At 47.7% G+C, this 15,677-nt stretch overlaps 1 protein-coding gene across 9 annotated transcripts in view; it reads left to right on the forward strand.

Moving 5' to 3' along the window:
• The first annotated feature begins 4,691 nt into the window (after window positions 1-4,691).
• AK4 (adenylate kinase 4) overlaps window positions 4,692-15,677 on the forward strand; it is a 71,164-nt gene continuing 60,178 nt past the window's right edge. For 2 of the 9 annotated variants that reach the window (XR_015726262.1, XM_045802131.2), the window contains exons 1-2: window positions 4,692-4,791; window positions 5,351-5,628. Coding sequence is in view for 5 of the 9 variants with exons in the window: in XM_045802131.2 (XP_045658087.1) it covers window positions 5,484-5,628 (145 nt within the window). In the remaining 4 variants the exon portion in view is untranslated. Of the gene's footprint in view, window positions 4,874-5,133; window positions 5,154-5,350; window positions 5,629-5,964; window positions 6,187-9,130; window positions 9,198-15,677 lie in introns of those variants that run through there. The other 7 variants (XM_087865969.1, XM_087865971.1, XM_045802134.2 and 4 more) reach the window with 6 other exon arrangements.

Raw genomic sequence — 15,677 nt, forward strand, 5'->3', positions numbered from 1 at the left:
TGGCAGAATAAACTCAGTACTCAATTCTAGTCCCTTCATCCAGTTGGAACAGGGAGAACACGCATTCCCTCTGGCAGTTAATTTAGCACAGAGGAAAGACACACCCAAAGGCATTTCATCTCCAGACACACCTACTAACCCCAAGGCAACTTCTAGAAGGAACTCTTCCTATTGATTGTGGTTAGGAAGGTGGAGGGAAGAGAGGAATGACAAAGGCTTATCCATTCATGCCCGTTACCAAATGTATCAGAGAGCAAAGTTCTGAACAAGGCATCATGGCTTTATCATTATATATGGAGAGTAGAGCATAGCTGATTGTTACTTTGATTTCCAGGATTTCACAGTGAAAAGACCAAAGGTGGTAGTTTGACATCTTTATCTCTTGAGAGAGGCCCTCTATGATAGACTGTTATTCCAGCAGCGATTTGTAAATAGTTTGTTGCTCATGAAGAATACGGGGTCCTGCCAGTCAGATAGGAAGGATGTTGATTCCATTCATCCCGGCTCCTTTTGTAACTCCTTGGCCTGGGAACGCGTGCGTCCGAGAGAGCAGGCTTGTCAAACACATGCCGCCTGTTCTCAGCAGCTGGTCAAACACTACAGGTTAATAACCCCATGAGCTCGTAAAATGGGGGTGATTCTCTCACTTGTAAGAATGCACTGTTGTCACAAACAATGCCGTGTTAGTATTTTGTTCACCATTTCTTCTCTCAGTGCAACCTCTGGCTTCTTCAGTCTTGAATGTGTTCCTGCAAGGAGAAGGCAGCAGGCACACGGGGCTGGATATCTTCTCCCTTCTTCCCATCATTCTCCAGCTTTCTTTTCTGAATCTTGATGTGTCCAAGTAACCAGCCTTCCTTCTGTCTGTTCAGAGAAGCTTCACAGAAGGCAAAGAGAAGTCACTTTGTCCATTCATTCATTCATTCAGCGGTGAGTGAGCTGAGCAGTAATATTTGCTCTTCATGTCTGGTCTCTATACCTAGCTGTGGCGAGGCCACAAGGAAAGGACGAAGCCGCTATGTTCAAGGAGCCTAGAGTCTCCAACAAATATAATGGAAGCCAGCCTGAAATGATTTTAGAAAGATAGTGATGAAGAATTGATAACTGGAAGAACAGCAGGGGAGTGGAGTGCTTAATTTTTGAAGTGGGATCAGTATCCTATCTGTGAACTGTGGTTGGGGTGATGGCATCCTTTAAAAAATCCTGGTGAGTTATATTTCAAAGGTACACTTATAAGTACATTAGAGTATGTGACATGCATCCTTGATGATGCAAAAGATAATTTCATGTGGGACTAGAGATGATTCTGGGTGGCACATGGATCTGGCTTTAGATACTATTAAACTGAATATTAAGAAAGTATTCCCTTTCTATTTTGAGCTATGTGATTACAGATAAACAGCACAGTTCATTTAGAGTCTGTATGTCTTAAATACCTCTCTATGACTTGGTAAACACCCAGTCCTCCCCCCCCCCCCCGCTTTTTTAAAATAAAGATTAAGTTCAGAAACTCAACAGGCAGATACTTAGTAGATTCCAGCTAGAATTTGGTAGCTTTATTTTATTTTTCTCATATTTATTTTAGTGTATCCTTTTATTTATGGTTAGTGAGTTACATTCAGTTTTTTAAAATAAATTATTTAAACAAATTGAGTCGATATTTAAAGAAACATGATAAGTGGTAAGAATCAAGGTGGTACAAGGTTATGGCAAAATTGTGAAAGTAATATGGAAATGAAAATATTTACCAAACAGGAACACTGCAGTCCAGATAAGAGAACCTGATGAAGGGATGTATAAAGTGAGAGCAAACGTGGACTTCGTATTATCATCCAGTGAAGCCGCAGAGAGGTGCCAGGGCTTGATGTCCAGTGTGTTAGGAGGGGGAGGGAGATTTGCCGACATTAACAGAGCACTTATTACCAGCAAAGTGCTGTGTATTTTTTTTTTAAAGATTTTATTTATTTGGCAGAGCGAGACAGCCAGCGAGAGAGGGAACACAAGCAGGGGGAGTGGGAGAGGAAGAAGCAGGCTCCGAGTGGAGGAGCCTGATGTGGGGCTCGATCCCAGAACACCGGGATCACGCCCTGAGCCCAAGGCAGACGCTTAACGACTGCGCCACCCAGGCGCCCCAAAGTGCTGTGTATTTTTGAGAATAGAAAGATGAATGAAATTTGGCCCCTCTTCTCGGAGTGAGTGTACAGTTTGTCTCTAGGGGAGACAAGCATGTAGATGTATACTACTTTGTACACTGTGATAAATATTATAAACAGATTTAAAACCCCAGGCAAAGGAAATAGGAAGAAGTTGACAGTGTATGTGTGATAAAATTAGCTACCATTTATGGAGTAGCTTCCAAGGGCCAGGGAGTCTGCTAAATACTTTGTCACATTCACTCATTTATTCCTCATAATTAGGGAACTGAGATCCGAGAAGCTAACTAATGGTCCCATGGTTGATGATAGTGGTGATGTTCACCACTAAGCACTTATTATATGCCCAGCACTGTGTTACGTCCTGTAGGTACCTTAGCTCACTGAAGCCTCCCTACTAGCCTACGAAATAAGTATTCTCTCTTTTACAGATCAGCAAACCGAGGCTCCCAGAGATCGAAAGACTTGCAGAGTTAGTGAATGGTGCTGTTGCAATTTCATCCCAGGGGTGTTTGACTCCAAAATCCATTTCTTCCAGTTCTACCACTTCCAATCAGCCGCTGGACTGTAGGAGCCTGGTTTGGCCGTGCGTGGGGAAGGTTCATGGAGGGCTCTAGTTTCCAATCTTGGCTGGGTTTCTTCATTGAGTTTACCTATGTCACAACTGTTTGTTTCATAATATAAGCTCCTAAACTCCTAAAGCACTACGTCCTAGGACGGCGTGAGTGGCTAATGCTGCTCCATGAAATTATAAGGTGATATTGGTAAACACATTTCAAAAGTAGGCAAAAGAACTGGGTGATAGGGAAGGTGGGATATAGTTCATCTGGTTTGCGAGGGCTAGAAACTACTCTCTGCGGGAGCTCACAGAACCAATGCTTGATAGATACAGAGGGACCTTTGGGAGTACTAAATCCAATGTTCTCATTTTAGAGAAAGAAGAGGTTAAGGGCCAAAGTTCCCACAGCAGGTGGAGGAAGCACAGGCCACACATCTCCATGTCTCAACGCTCGTGCAGAACAGTTTCAAGTGCTGATTTCCAGATTGGCATCCTCAGCGTTACCTGGAAACGTCTTAGAAATGCCCACCTCAGACTCAAAGATTGAGAAACTGTTCCGGAGGGGCTCAGCAGATCTGTTTTAACAAGCCCTCTGAGTGATTCTGACGCATGCTCAGGTCTGAGGAGGACTGCGAAGTATCTACTATATATTATACAGCACATGGAGGGAAAGGGAGGGGAGATTTAAGTCATCCCCACATCCCCGGAAGCTCTTCTCTTTGTTCCCAGGCGAAGAGCTGAAGGGGCTCAGTGTAACAACCTCCTGATGTCTACAGCAAACTCGGAGATATTTTAGACAAGGGGATGAGCCTATTGAACAAATGCTGGGCTGAGGCTGGTGGCCTGGGTGTGCTCTCAGGTAGATGGAGACTAGGTGTACTCTGGCCGGCTGTCTATGGAGGAGGTACTGGAGGAGAGGGGCTGGGGGTGCCAAGGGACAGAGAGAAAGAAACACTCTGCCAGGCTCTTACTTACTCAGCTGCCCCCCCGCCCACAGTGCAGCCAGGACTCTGGGGGAGGCTCTTCTCCATGCTATCCCTCCCCATTTGTGGTTGCACTAGAAATCCGGCAATGCATTTCCCCAAAGGTAGGAGCCCTGCAGGAGGGGATGGGGGAGGTCGCAAAGATGTATGGGAGGCTGAAGATTTTTTATCCTGAAGGGACTATTATCTGAGGTGGGGAAATAATAGAAATTGATTTGCACTTCAGCAATGTCTCTGGCTGCTGCGCCGAGGATGGCCCAGTGAAAGCTAGAGACTTATGGGCTGGCAGTTATTACACTAGCGAGGGGGAAATGAAGGCTGTGGGGAGTGGCTGGGGTAGGAACAGATTTAAGAGAATATGGAGTGGGATACGCAGGGTAGGGGAGGGCGGAGATAGCACCCTTTGGACTTGGTGAGTTTTAACTGCAGTGCCAACATCCCAGACCCGGAAGTCCTGGAATTAAGAACCTGAGCAGAGGTGAGCGATCATCCCATCCTTCCTTCTTCTCTAAGGATCCTGGGCCTTGGAGTCAGGCAGGTGAGGGTTCAAATCTCCCTCCGCACTTTATGTTCCACAAGGGCAAGACTCCACCTCTTTGGTTCACAGCTATATACCAAGCGCCTAAAACAGTGTCTGGGACGTGGTGGGAGCTCAATAAACATTTGTTGAATGAATGGCGATACGCCAAGCCTCCTTTCCTCATCTGTGAATACTCTATCTGGAACGGCTGCTGCATAAGGAAATCACCTAGCCCTGAACTTGACGCACAGGAGGCGATCAACAAGTTGTATTTTTCCTTCCCCTCAACAGCAGACGGGGTCCCCAGGCTACTGCAACATAAGGGTCTGGGTCCCTGCGCCCACGCAGCCCCCGCTGGGTGGTGGGGAGCACGTGGGCCGGGAGGGCGGGGTGGGAGCGGAGCAGCGCGAGGGGAGGGGGCGCCGGCCGGCGACTCGCGCGGAGCCGGTCTCCCCGGCTTACGTAAGGCGCGAGTCCCGCGCGGCCGGCTGGGGCTCGGAGTGGGGGCGGGCGGAGGCGGCGCCGCCCAACGGGATCCGGGCTGGAAGCCTCGCGGAGCGCCGCGTCCCAGCCGAGGTGTGTTTATCTCCTTGGGGTGGAGAGGCTCAGGACTCGGGCTCCTCGCGGCGGGGAACGCAACGGTCCACTCTCGGCGGAGGTGGGCGCTGGGCGGTCCGCGCGGGCAGGGGCCGCGGCGGCTACTCCGGGGGATTGACAGCCGCTGGGGAGGGGCCGCGGCGCAGACGCAGCGCTGCCCACGTGCGAGGGCCGGGGCCGGGGCTGAGCCCCCAGGCCGCCCGGTGCGTGGGGCGACGGGGCGCGCGCGTGGAGTCACCGCCCCTCCCGGCTTCCCCCTCGGTGGAGCCGGCGCGGGGATGCCAGGCCGCCTGGCCCCTTCCTCTGACGCCGCGTGGGGAGCGAAAGAGGAAGGGATCGAGGTGGGCCTGGCCGGGCGGCCCTCTGAGCCCCCGAGGTCGACCCCGCTGGGGGCGGGGACTCGGGACTTGTACTGAATCGCGGCGTGGGGGCGAGGAGGGCGGGGATGGGTAGCGTGGCGCCTTTCTCCGCCTTCGAGCCGGCCCCGGAGCGGCGCTGAAGGGAGGGGTTGTCTCAAAAGTCACTCCTTTCCCTGCAGGGGCGCCCGGAGAGTCCCCGCGCGAGCGGAGAGTGTCAGAGGCTGAAGCAGCAGCAACAAAGTTCCCGGGGCTTCTCCGAGGCTGCTGTCCGGGTTGCCTGTTTGGCCGCCCCCTCCCTGCCTGGCGAAGGCAATGGCTTCCAAACTCCTGCGCGCGGTCATCCTTGGGCCGCCGGGCTCGGGCAAGGGCACCGTGTGCCAGAGGATCGCTCAGAGCTTTGGCCTCCAGCATCTCTCCAGCGGCCACTTCTTGCGGGAGAACATCAAAGCCAACACCGGTGAGGGGTGCGGGGGCGAGGGGCGGGGGTGAGCCGTAGCGGGATCGGGTTGGGTCGGGTCTCCTCGGTCCCCGACCGCCCTTCCCCCGCCCGCGTGCGGTCGTGCAGGCTCCTACGTGCCTGGGAGCATGCAAACGGTGGCCCGCGGCCGTGCGGCTTAACCGCGCCCCTGGAGGAGGCCGAGGCTCGCAGGGAGGAGGGTGGGAGGTGCACGGGGCTCCTCACTCCTACCGGGCTCCTCCTGTCTTGGGGGAGAGCTGGTAACTACCCAGATGAGGGTAACCACCCAGACAGCCCCGAAAGCCCCGAGCGTCCCTCTCGCCCTATTTCTTTAAGGCAAAGCCCTCTCTGCCCACACCTCCCCCGCGGCCCGGAACTGAGGCGCCCTCTGCTCTCGCCGCCCACCTGTGGGAGTCGGGTCCGGCTGCGCGCTGGGGAACCTGTGGCGCCGCGGGGCTCGCAGCCGCGCGCTGTTACTGCCCCTCCGCGCCGCCCGGGGCCTCCGAGCAGATCTCTGGTGGCTTTGAAAGGCCTGTCTGTCGGTGTCCGCCTTCTAAGGTAAACTCTCACCACGAACTCCCCGTTCTTCCCAAGCCCTCCTTCCCGAGCCGGGGCCTGGGCGTTAGGAGACTACGTAGTAGGAGACTCGATCTGATAAATTATATTTTAAATCCAGCTTCCCTGGAAATGGCTCCTTGAGAAAGCCTCCCTTGGCTGGCGTCGTGGATTTGGGGATGTAGATCGCCTGATCTCTTAGGGTTTCAGTAGGGCCCTTCACCCCTCTCCGTCCACCTCACGTCCAGCCCAGTTCTGATGAATTGGTGTTGAAAGGTGCGAGGTGGCTGTTGCGCTGCTGGTACGTAACCCTTCTGGGATGCATATGCTCATAATTAGCAACTGCTTTATGCAAACTTGTTACTGCAAACGGCGTGCTGTACCTTCGCTGCTGTCCTCAGCGGTGCCCCGGGTGGTTATTGCCCATCGGTGGGCTGATTGATCCAGAGATCTTCATTACAGAAGCACAGATTAGTTTGAAGAGGTGGGCGGAGGACTGTGCTGGAAAACAGCGTAAAAGCTAGGAATTAAGAAATATCTACAAGGCAGAGTTTTTATTCATTATCTCTTAAGCTGTTGCAAAAGCAAGCTTTTACTTGGATTCTCAGAAAGACTCGACCTCCCCCCTCCCCCCCAGTCTCTCAGAAGGAAAAGTTCTGTGTACCAGGCTGCACCTAGAATCTTCTCTTACCTCACTTGGGTCTGTTTTAATTTTAATACCACATTTAGCTGCGTTTTATTCTTTTTGTTTTGGAATGCAGTTTGGGGGAAGAGTAGTGTGAGAGGGAAGGCTGGCTCTCAGCCGGAGGGTTTTGTGATTGGCTCCGGTTTCTCGGTGGTAGGGAGCCAGAGGCACGGCGAGGGGAGGAAACCGTGCAATGGCCTTGAGCCCATTTCTTCGCATTCTCCATACCTGACTTGGGTCTGGTTTTCTTCTGGCACGAGGGACGGCACCCTGTCCATCCCACACTGGATTAGTGCCCTTTCCATTTTTAAAGAGAATGTGATGGGAAGTGACTTACTTCTGAACTTTCGTAGAGGTTTTGAAAACTTTCCGGTTGCTGTTTTCCTTTATTCTCACTTTTTTTTTTTAATTTTAAACTTTTCTTGATTTTTGGATTTTAGTTTCTGTTGTTTCACATGCCTTCATTTTCTCCCCCTGCTGTACGACTGTGACTATGAAATGTTTGTTTTTTTTTTTTTCTCTTGGGAATCAAGTAGTTTTTACATAAGCCATTTTAAAAACCGTTTGTCAGCGAAAGAGAAGAAAAACGGAGGGCCGAAATTTGTTCTCAAAGTGGCTTGTTTCTGGTGGACTTGTTCTCATTATTTTTCTCACAGAAGGCTTTAAGAGTCTTACAGACTCAGGGCCTGGTAAATAAGAAAACATTCCACGGTATTTATTTTTCTGTTACCTGCTGTTGGCTTTTAGCTAATTTTCTGGTAGAGAAACACAACAGCCCCTCTGTATATGTACCCCTTTATTAAAGTTGAAGGTTTGAAGGAGTTGATGAAGCACGACAGAACCCCAGGAGATAAAACGTTGGTGGGAATTTGAGTTGGAAAGTATCTCAGGCCATCTGCTCCAGCCTCGTTTCCAGCATACTCCTGTCCATACGGCTTTCCTGCAGCCTCTGCCTGCTGAAAAGCTGCTCGTCCAGGGAAGGGCTACTCACTGCTTCTAGGAAGCCTTCCCTCATCTGCCCTAGCAGAATTCATTTTGTACTCTGCACGTAGCTTGTTGATGCTGTCACATGCAGTGCAGCAAATGTCTGTCCGATTCATCCAGTAGGTATTTACCGAGTACCTGTTATGTGTCGGACAGTGTTCAAGGTATTGGGGGCTGTAGCCCCATGTGCCCCTTGTCCCTTCTACCTTCACCGTGTTCCAGTTCCCACTGAAGAGATTTCAAGGTCAGGGGTATGGATGGCTATGTACCTCGTGCTTAAAAAGGATTCAAGCCTATGTTGAAGGCGTGGGTCCCAAATTCTGTCTGCTACTCAAAAGTCAGATAACCTCCAGTAACTGAGTCCATTCTGTTTAATTAGCCTCGATTTATGGTAAAAGTCTGTGTTTACTATGGATCTAAGATAACCTCAAGATAGCTGTCACCCATTGGCTCTGCCTCATCTGGCTGGAGCAGTGCAGGCTGAGACTTGATCAGAGACTTTATACGCCTGGGTGGTTTAGTGGGTTAAGCCTCTGCCTTTGGCTCAGGGCATGATCCTGGGATGGAGCCCCACATCGGGCTCCCTGCTCAGCGGGGAGTCTGCTTCTCCCTCTCACACTCCATCGGTGCGGCGGTCTCCCAAATAAATAAATAAAATCCCCCGCCCCCCCAAAAATGAAGACCCACACCCAGATCTTTGGTTCTCTTTGGTTTTCTTCAGTATTTTGCATGAGTAAGTGGAAGGGAGAGTTCTCATAGATTGCCAGGAGGGGGTCCTGCACTCTGCCATAAGGAATATTAGCTTTTCTGTGTGTGTGTGCGCGCGCGTGCGCACGGCTGGCACTTAGTAGTGAGTCCTATTAAAACTCCTCTGTCTCTTCTGATAAGTGATGGTGACTGAAACCTCGCTCTGAAAGGATGTGAGAATCCTGCTTTAAGGGTTGGACAAACAGTGGCATTTAAAAAATATCACATTATTCTGTACTGGATCTCCTATCTCAAGTGCAGGAAGATTGGCAGATTTCCATTTGGAAGCATCCTGGACTTGATTGGGAGAAACGATGTTCGAGAACAAACCTGTTTCTCCTCTTAATTAATATTAACTGCAGCTCTTGCTGGGGTTTGCTGATGGGACCAGCATTTCAAATTAAGACTACGGCCTGAGCCTCTTTTCTCTGAAAAGATGACCTAGTTCAGAGGGCTCAGGTTTTTGTTTTTGGGTTTTTTGTGTGTTTTTTTTGTATTCATTAAGTATAAATGTGTCTTTTCTTACATAAGGGTGAAAACTTCTGAATGTTGGAGGATAGAACGGTTGTATTCAGGAGACTTGACGGAGTTGAACAAGGTATCTAAAACAACTTTAAATAGTTAACCTTTGCGTAGATCATAGAGTGTCTTGGCTTATTATAAGATTTCTAGAATATTCTGTGTTCCATTTTTTTCCCCCTAGCTTGGTATAGCCCAGGTCAAGGCATTGAGGGAGCAGAAGACTAGCTGAAGACAAAGCATAAGCTGACACCCTGCAACCTCCTCCCCCCACTCCTGGGTGGGACATGTGTGATATTCTTTCAGGAAGCTCCCAGCTGTCATAATGTTAATACCTTGCTAGAGGGGAAAACAACCCTAACTTGACAATGGCAAGGCCTGTGGTATCTTGTAGGTGGGTCCTCTTTAGCATGCGAGAGTTCTTTTGAAACCTCCCATTTCCTTACTCCCCCGACTCCCAGTATATAATCACCACTCTTCAAAATCCTGGTGCAGGCGCACTTTCTGCCTGTACGTGCTGTCCCTGTGCTTTAATAAAACCACCATTTTGCACCAAAGACGTCTCAAGAATTCTTTCTTGGTCGTTGTCTCCGGACCTCACCCCACTGAACCTCACCTGTATTCCAAAACCACATCAAAGGGTCTGACCAGTTTGGGGTGTCTCTCGATTCCACAGGCCACTCTACAACATCTTATTTTTTTCTGATCTCTTTGAGGGTTTTCATGGGTGTTGGAAGAGAACTATTTGTGACTTTTTTTTTTAAAAGATTTTATGTGTTTGAGAGAGGGCGTGAACAGGTGGTAAGGGCAGAGGAAGAAGCAGACTCCCCACTGAGCGGGGAGCCGTACTGGCCTGGGGGGGGGCTCCATCCCAGGACCCTGGGATCAGGACCTGAGCTGAAGGCAGCCGCTTAACTTGACTGAGCCATCCAGGCGCCCTAAGAATTATTTGTGACTTGAATAAGGTGGCCCCTGGCAGTACGTCTGTGTTGGCCATGTGCACAGCTGCATCTGAGCATCTTCCAGTGTGGTCATTTTTTTTTTTTTTAAGATTATTTATTTATTAGAGACAAGGTGAGCACAAGCAGGGGAGGGGGCAGAGGGAGAGGGAGAAGCAGACTCCCTGTTGAGCAGGGAGCCGGGGCTTGATCCCAGGACCCTGAGATCATGACCTCAGCTGAAGGCAGACCGGCTTAACCAGCTGAGCCACCCAGGTTCCCCCGCCCCCGTGTGGTCATTTTTTAAAAGGAGCTTTTTCTAGCCTAGATTGAAGTCCTGCCTTGTAGAAAATGTGAATTGGATTGGATTTTATCCTAAGGGTACACTGGAAAGCTATTGAAGATTTTAAATAGGATACTAACATGAATGGATTACTTTCCAGAAGTTGACCTTTGGGATGTCCTGTGCAGTGCTTTTGTTAAGCAAGCGTGGTAGCACTAAGACGGTATAGGTGAGAGAGGACCGTGGCTTGGGTTGGGCAGTAGTGGCGACGGCGGAGAGAAACGAAGGGCTTTAGGATGCGTGTGAAGGCTGAGCCGACTGGACAGAATGAGTTGGTTGTGAGGGGTGATGGAGAGAAAGCAGTCCACAGTCAGTCCTAGGATTTTGGCCTGAGCCAAAATGTGCCTTAGGGTTGGAGTTACTTGCTGTTTACTAATGCTCTTATGAACGTCACTGTATGTGAATCATTGGGCAAATATACTTTCCATGGCATAGGTTACTAGAAGGAAAATGACGGGAGCAGAGTCGTTGTTAAACTGTAGAAGAAGGGAATTTTAAACTTAGCTTACGAATATCCAGTCAAGGTCTTGGTATAAAAGTTGATAATAGATTCTAATTTGTTTATGTACTTTTTTGCTTAATATTTTATGTAAGTATAGGCTTAGATAGGCATACAGAGTATTTAAAACTCTTCCTTGTTTTTCTGATTATAAAAATAGTATATGTAAGTTATCAAAGAATTAGAAAACCAAGAAAGGTAAGACAAACACTTGTAATCCCACTAACTGAAAGGAAAGAATACTGTTAATGCTTGTAAATACAGTATGTCCTCCCAGGCTGATTTTCAGGTCATGATCTCAGGGTCATGAGATTGAGCCCCACATTGGGTGTGCAGCCATCTTAAGATTTTCTCTCTTCCTCTCCCCCTCTATACCCTTCCCCTCTCTACCCTCTCCCTCTCTATCCTCTCCCTCTCTCTCAAAGAAAAAGAATACACTATGCATTAATGTTTTGAAAATTGCTTGCTTTACTTTACAACATACCATTTAATATTTTCCAGTGCTGTTACAGTCTGTTCTTTAATGTGAGTTTAATGCCCGTGTGCTATTTCAGTATAATTTTTAGCCCATCTTTGATTTTTCAAGAAGGTAATACATGCAGATGGTAAAATTTTCTTTTTTTTAAAGATTCATGTATTTATTTATTTGAGAGTGCGTGCACACAGGCTGGTTGGGGGAAGGAGTAGAGGGGGAGGGAGAGAATCCTCAAGCAGACACCCTGCTGAGCCTCGAGCCCCGCTTGGGGCTGAATGCTAGGACCCTGAGAACATAACCTGAGCTGAGATCAAAAGTAGGATGCTTAAGGAACTGAGCCATCCAGGCGCCCTGAGGGTAAAATTCTCAAATTAATACACTAGGAATGGTGTGGAAAATCTCTTTCCCGTCCTTGACCCTTCCTTCCCCAGTTACTCTCTGCAGGGTTACCTACTAGTTGCTTTCCTTGGATGTTCGTCCGGAGAATTTGCATACATATGTAGAGCATATATTGTATAGCAGTAGCGTCTTTTTTTAAAAGGTACAAATTTAGGGGCGCCTGGGTGGCACAGCGGTTAAGCGTCTGCCTTCGGCTCAGGGCGTGATCCCGGCGTTCTGGGATCGAGCCCCACATCAGGCTCCTCTGCTGTGAGCCTGCTGCTTCCTCTCCCACTCCCCCTGCTTGTGTTCCTTCTCTTGCTGGCTGTCTCTTTCTATCAAATAAAGAAAATCTTTAAAAAAATAAAAATAAAAGGTACAAATTTATGCTTTGTTTTTCATGTCTTTGTTTAAACTTCGCAGTATAGCTTAGATGTTGGTTTCTGCTAGCAGGTATCAGTTTTACCTCATTCGTTTTGAAAAATGGCCACATAGTCTTACTGTACGCTGTACATAGTTTTTCTAACGAGCTATTCTCAGACATTTTCATCTCACATTTAAAATTTACTGAGAACTCCATAGAGCCTTTGATATGGGTTATACTTATAGATACTAACTGTATGAGAAGTTAAAACAGAAATTTAAAAAATATTTATAGATTCATTAACAAGAATACACCCATCACATATTAACATATTTCTGTGAAAAGTAGCTATTTTCTAAAACAAAATCTGAGAGGAGTAGTGTTTTCCCGTATTCACAAATCTTTTTAATGTCTTGCTTTGTAAAAGAAAGCTGGATTCTTTTTTTTTCTTTAAGCTTTGAGAACAAGAGAGCATGAGGGAGAAGGAGAGAATGTCAAGCAGACTCCCCGTTGAGCATGAGCCCCACATGGGGCTCGATCTCACAACCCTGAGATCATGACCCGAGCTGAAACCAGAGTTAGACGCTCAAGTAACTGAGCCACCCAGGTGTTCCAAAAGCTGGATTCTTAATCTGCTTCTTAATTCAGTTCGTATGCTGTGTTATTTTGGTTAAAGTACTGAAAGAATACTTGGCTTCACACAGATGTGTAGTTAGAGAAAGAGGGAGCTCACCCCTGAAAGGGTGTTCGTGGACCCTTGGGGTCCTTGGACCACACTTGGAGAACTGCTGATTTAACTAGTCTTCTGTTGATAGAATTTACATTATGTACAGCTTTTGGTATACAAAGCATGCTTCCCTGAATGTCCTAGTAGATAGGTCTTTTCAACAAATGTGTAAGTTCCAAGCAGCGTTGGCTTGTGGGATACAAAGAAGTGAGACAAGGTCTGTTTCCTGAAGGAGCTTTTGAGTTGATAGGTAGAGGCAGGCAAACCAGGAGAAAGTAACAGAAGCTGAAAGATGTACATGTGTAGGTCCCGGAGCGCATTGGGCAGTGTGGCTGACCCAGCACTGAAGAGGTGGTGGGATAAGGGAAGGCTTCCTAGAGCTGACTCCTGAACTGAGTTTTGACAGATGAGTCTCGCTACCAGGCCAAGAGATGGGATGGTCTTTGCTGCCATATAACTGAACTCCTTCTAGAGTGAGTTTATGGTCCACGAGAGATCATTGCTTTTGTGGCTTGATCACATCTTGTATGTTACCATTTTAGTCCGTACTCACCTCTGCTTATGCTATCAGAGGAAAGGGTTGTTACACCTGCTCCGTATCACCTTTTCCAGCTTTTATTACTTGGGCTTACCTTTAAGATAGACATGCGTATAGCCACGTCATGGCTTATGAAGCTTTTAAACTTCTGGTTCAAACTTCCTAGAGCTCAAGTGATGGCACCTGATCATGAAACTAGTAAATTGGGTACCCCACTATTAGCTACAAATCTGCCCATTATTACGGACATACCGAATTGCCTAGTTCCCTTAAAATCTACCAAGTAAATTATTGGACAGTGTTACATTAGGCTACTGTGTGCTTTAACACTCTGTGTAATCCATGTATAAGAAGATTTAAGGACTTGGAAATTGTTTTTCTTAGCACTCTTTTACAATGGGTCAGGTTGCTCGAGCATGTATTGTCTTTCAGCAAACTAGATTGTTTTTTAAAGCCTGAGCAGGTAGTAGAGGCTTTGAATTACTCTCTGCCCACCCCCCCAACTTTAGTGTTTAGTTCTCAAGTTGGCCTTTAAGACCTGGTACAAAAGGTCTCATCTTACAGTTTCACGAAGTGCAGTTAGGTGGCTGATGTTATATTTTAACAGTCTTATGTCCAAGTTCCAGGAGTTCTTGTACTAGTTAAACGACAGGCCTGGCAGCAAGCATCCCCTATTTAGCCAGAGAGGCTGATAGTATTGAAATAATGCAAAGTCACACCTGCTCATCAAATTCCCAAGATGCTAGGAGTCAGTTATTTTCTGTTCCTCAGCACTTTCTTATTGACCAGCAACCTGTGACTTTGGCACTTTGTAATTCTTGTGACTTGGTCATCGTAGCTAACGTTTGCAGAGGGTCAGGCATGCGCTAGGCCCTGCACTGGCTAATGTGTGTATATTGTCCTCTAGTTCACGCACAGATCAACAGAGAGGTTGTTACTCCATCATTTAACAAATGAAGAAATGGCTTCAGAGAGGTGGTGATACTTGCCATACGTCGAATAGCTAGTTAAATAGAGAAGTAGTATTCAAACTTGGGACTCCATAGGTAGGGTTAAACTTCCCATTAGGTTCTGCGGGTACTCCAGTACCTAGAGAAACAACCCCTTCCTGCCTTATAAACAGCACACTGGGACAGCGGATTGCGGCTCAGCTGCCCGCAACACACTGAGATTCAGAAGGTTCTTTAAGGGTAGGCTAGAGGTATGTGGTTTGTTGTTCCGTTCCTAAAACATTTTTATTTAAAATCTAAATAAGGAAACACTGACTTCCTCCCTCCCCCAAAAAGAACTCCAAAAGGTCTAAAATAGCAACTTGACGCAGTTTTGAGGAGGTAGAAATTGCCTTTCCTTGTAATTGTTAAGACTTCTGGAATAATACCTGAACCTGCTATTTCCTTAGTCATTTGGCCAATGTTTCTATGCCTGCATTAGCTATGAGGAGGCAGGCAGAAGTACCCCTGAGGCTCTTACTGACTCGGGTTCAAGTTCTAGGTTTCACATGATGTTGCCATGAGTCATGGTGGGATGTGTGTGTGGGTGAAGTGTTGAGGTCATGGACAAGGTGGGGAGGGCATCATTGTTCAGGTGTGCCTTTCTCCTGGAATTCCTTTCACACTTCTGTTAATCTTTCAGTTTTCAATCTCATCGTTTCCATGAAGATTTTCCACAGCTCTTGCTGCTGCACACCGTTTTCTTCCCTGGAATTTCTCTTATACCCACCTGTATCTCTAACACGGCATTCATTATCACCTCCCTGTCAGGTGATCTGTTTTGTAACATCAGTTATAGTCGCTCAGCACCTAAAGAGTAAACTCTTCATGTCAGTTCAGCTCAACCAATGTTTTGATAGCCCATTAAGGCGGGAGGGGGGATGTGCTATAAACAAGGGGAAAATAATCAAGATAACCTTGTGTATGTTATGCATTACATCCTGTCTAAGTACTACCAAAAAAATATGATAGTACAGTGATGGAGAGTGACTGGGAAGACCACGTTAGCCTGTGAGGTTGGAGAAGGCCCCTCTGAGGAGATGGTGTTTAAGCCGAGCCCTGAGAACGGGTAGGAGCCAGGTGTGTGAAGATTCGGGGGCATGTGGAGAGACCTCATGGAGGAGAGGAGACAGGTGTTTCTGGAGCACCGTGAGGGAGGAGATGGTGGAAGGGAGGCTGAGAGGGTTGGCATAGGGCCTTGAGGCACGATCAGGAGCTCGGGCTTCCGGGGCAACTGGATGAGAAGTGGCTGGGGTTTGGTTATTGTTACTAGTGTTGATGTGTAACGGCTTTACTGAGATAACTTGT

The sequence above is a fragment of the Ursus americanus genome, chromosome 12, assembly GCF_024610735.1.
Source record: "Ursus americanus isolate L20-20 chromosome 12, mUrsAme1.1.p, whole genome shotgun sequence".
Taxonomy (NCBI): domain Eukaryota; kingdom Metazoa; phylum Chordata; class Mammalia; order Carnivora; family Ursidae; genus Ursus; species Ursus americanus.